Source organism: Arachis ipaensis, chromosome B04, assembly GCF_000816755.2.
Source record: "Arachis ipaensis cultivar K30076 chromosome B04, Araip1.1, whole genome shotgun sequence".
Taxonomy (NCBI): domain Eukaryota; kingdom Viridiplantae; phylum Streptophyta; class Magnoliopsida; order Fabales; family Fabaceae; genus Arachis; species Arachis ipaensis.
The window spans coordinates 123,252,859-123,254,546 of NC_029788.2; the positions used below are offsets into that span (position 1 = coordinate 123,252,859).

General features: G+C 29.1%; 1 protein-coding gene across 1 annotated transcript in view; it reads left to right on the forward strand.

Annotated features, from left to right (window-relative positions):
- LOC107637173 overlaps window positions 28-1,688 on the forward strand; it is a 7,358-nt gene continuing 5,697 nt past the window's right edge. Inside the window, exons 1-7 of the mRNA XM_016340612.2 lie at window positions 28-200; window positions 284-348; window positions 451-579; window positions 663-716; window positions 822-941; window positions 1,246-1,329; window positions 1,416-1,534. Of these exons, the coding sequence (XP_016196098.1) occupies window positions 331-348; window positions 451-579; window positions 663-716; window positions 822-941; window positions 1,246-1,329; window positions 1,416-1,534 (524 nt within the window). The 5' untranslated portion in view covers window positions 28-200; window positions 284-330. The remainder of the gene's footprint in view (window positions 201-283; window positions 349-450; window positions 580-662; window positions 717-821; window positions 942-1,245; window positions 1,330-1,415; window positions 1,535-1,688) is intronic.

The following is a 1,688-nucleotide window of genomic DNA, read 5'->3' on the forward strand; positions in this document are numbered from 1 at the left end:
AATTGGAATGTGAAGAGAGAGAGATATATATATATATATATAAGAGAATGAAGGAAGATATTCTGCCGGATTCTCAGCAAACAAATAATATTAGAGAACCGAAAAATTTGAAAAAAAAATTTACAAAATTTGATTTGTTTCCTTTCTGGCTCTGTATCTTGTTCTTATTCTTGTTCATGCTGTTGCTCCTCTAAAGTAAGGTACCTACTTCTTCACCCTATGATCAAGTAATAAATCTTTGAAACTAATTAATCAACTTTTTCAATTTGGTGCTAATTAACAGCTGCATAAAGAGAATTCATATAGAGCTCTTGTTCTGAATGCAAAAAAATGGTGTCATCAACTCGTGTATGCAACAATTTTGTATTTACCTATTTTCTTCCATGTTATGGATTAGTTGTTTATTTATCTGATTCGCTTTAATTAGTATACCATGTGATTATGTTGCAGCAAGAAATTTTAGATGCTGAATCAAGGAGTAGTAGAAAATCAAGGCCTTGTTTGATTTTCCCTGTGGCTTCTTTTCTCTGTGTTTTTTTGCTTGTTGCAACTTCATTCTTTGCAAAAGGATACAAACAGGTGTGTGCGTGCGCGCGTAGGTGTGTATATGTTTGTGGATAAAGTAATCAATTATTGGAGTTGACTTTTGTTGATTTATGCAGAAATTATCAAGTTTTAGAACAAATTACCAGAATTTGGGAGTTGATAAATGCAAGGTTCAATCTGTTACATTACACAATGGTTTAGATTATGATTCTTTTTTGTTTTAATCATCCATGTTTTTCAGATGTTTATATTTGTTTTATTACCTTGCTTAGTAGAATCAATGCAGGCCTAGAGGAAGTGAGGCATTGCCCAAAGGAATAATCTCCAGCAGTTCTAATTTGGAAATGAGACCTCTCTGGGGTCATGTTGTTCAAAAGAAAAATGTCAATATAGATGTAAGTTTTTCTCAACCATAACCCCTTCAAAGTTTGACTTGAGCTTTTGATGGCACGGAATATTCAGATAAGGATAGAGAAATATAAAATTATATTTGATATGTAAGATATAGACATAAAATTTTGATTTTCTCTTGATAGAATACTAATAAAAGATATTTTTTAATTTTAATTTTTCATTTTTATCTTTATGTCTTTTATGTCATATTTTTATTGTCATCTTATTCTGTTTTCAAGATTATTGGCAGTCAAAGTTACATTCTGTTACATGGTTATTGACTTGTACACAATAATTATTTTACAGAAAAAGGAAAATGCTTCAACAAATTTGTTTGCATTGGCAGTAGGGATAAGGCAGAAAGATCTTGTGAATAAAATGGTCAGAAAGGTACTACAGTGAGATCTTGTATGTATCTTGCTAGGTTATTTTAATTTGATCTGCCTATGATTATTCTAAACCATAAATTATTTCAGTTCCTAGGAAGTGGTTTTGTTGTGATGCTGTTCCACTATGATGGTGTTGTTGATGAATGGAAGGAATTTGAATGGAGTGATCAAGTTATTCATATCTCTGCTGCTAATCAAAGTAAATGGTATCTATATATTTCATCTCTTAATTTCCATGCCTTAATTAATTTAAGATAATAATTTATAAATAGTTATTTTTATATGAAATTAATAATTAAAAATTATTAAATAATTTATTATATTTAATTAAATATTTTTAAAAATTTATATTATATTCTC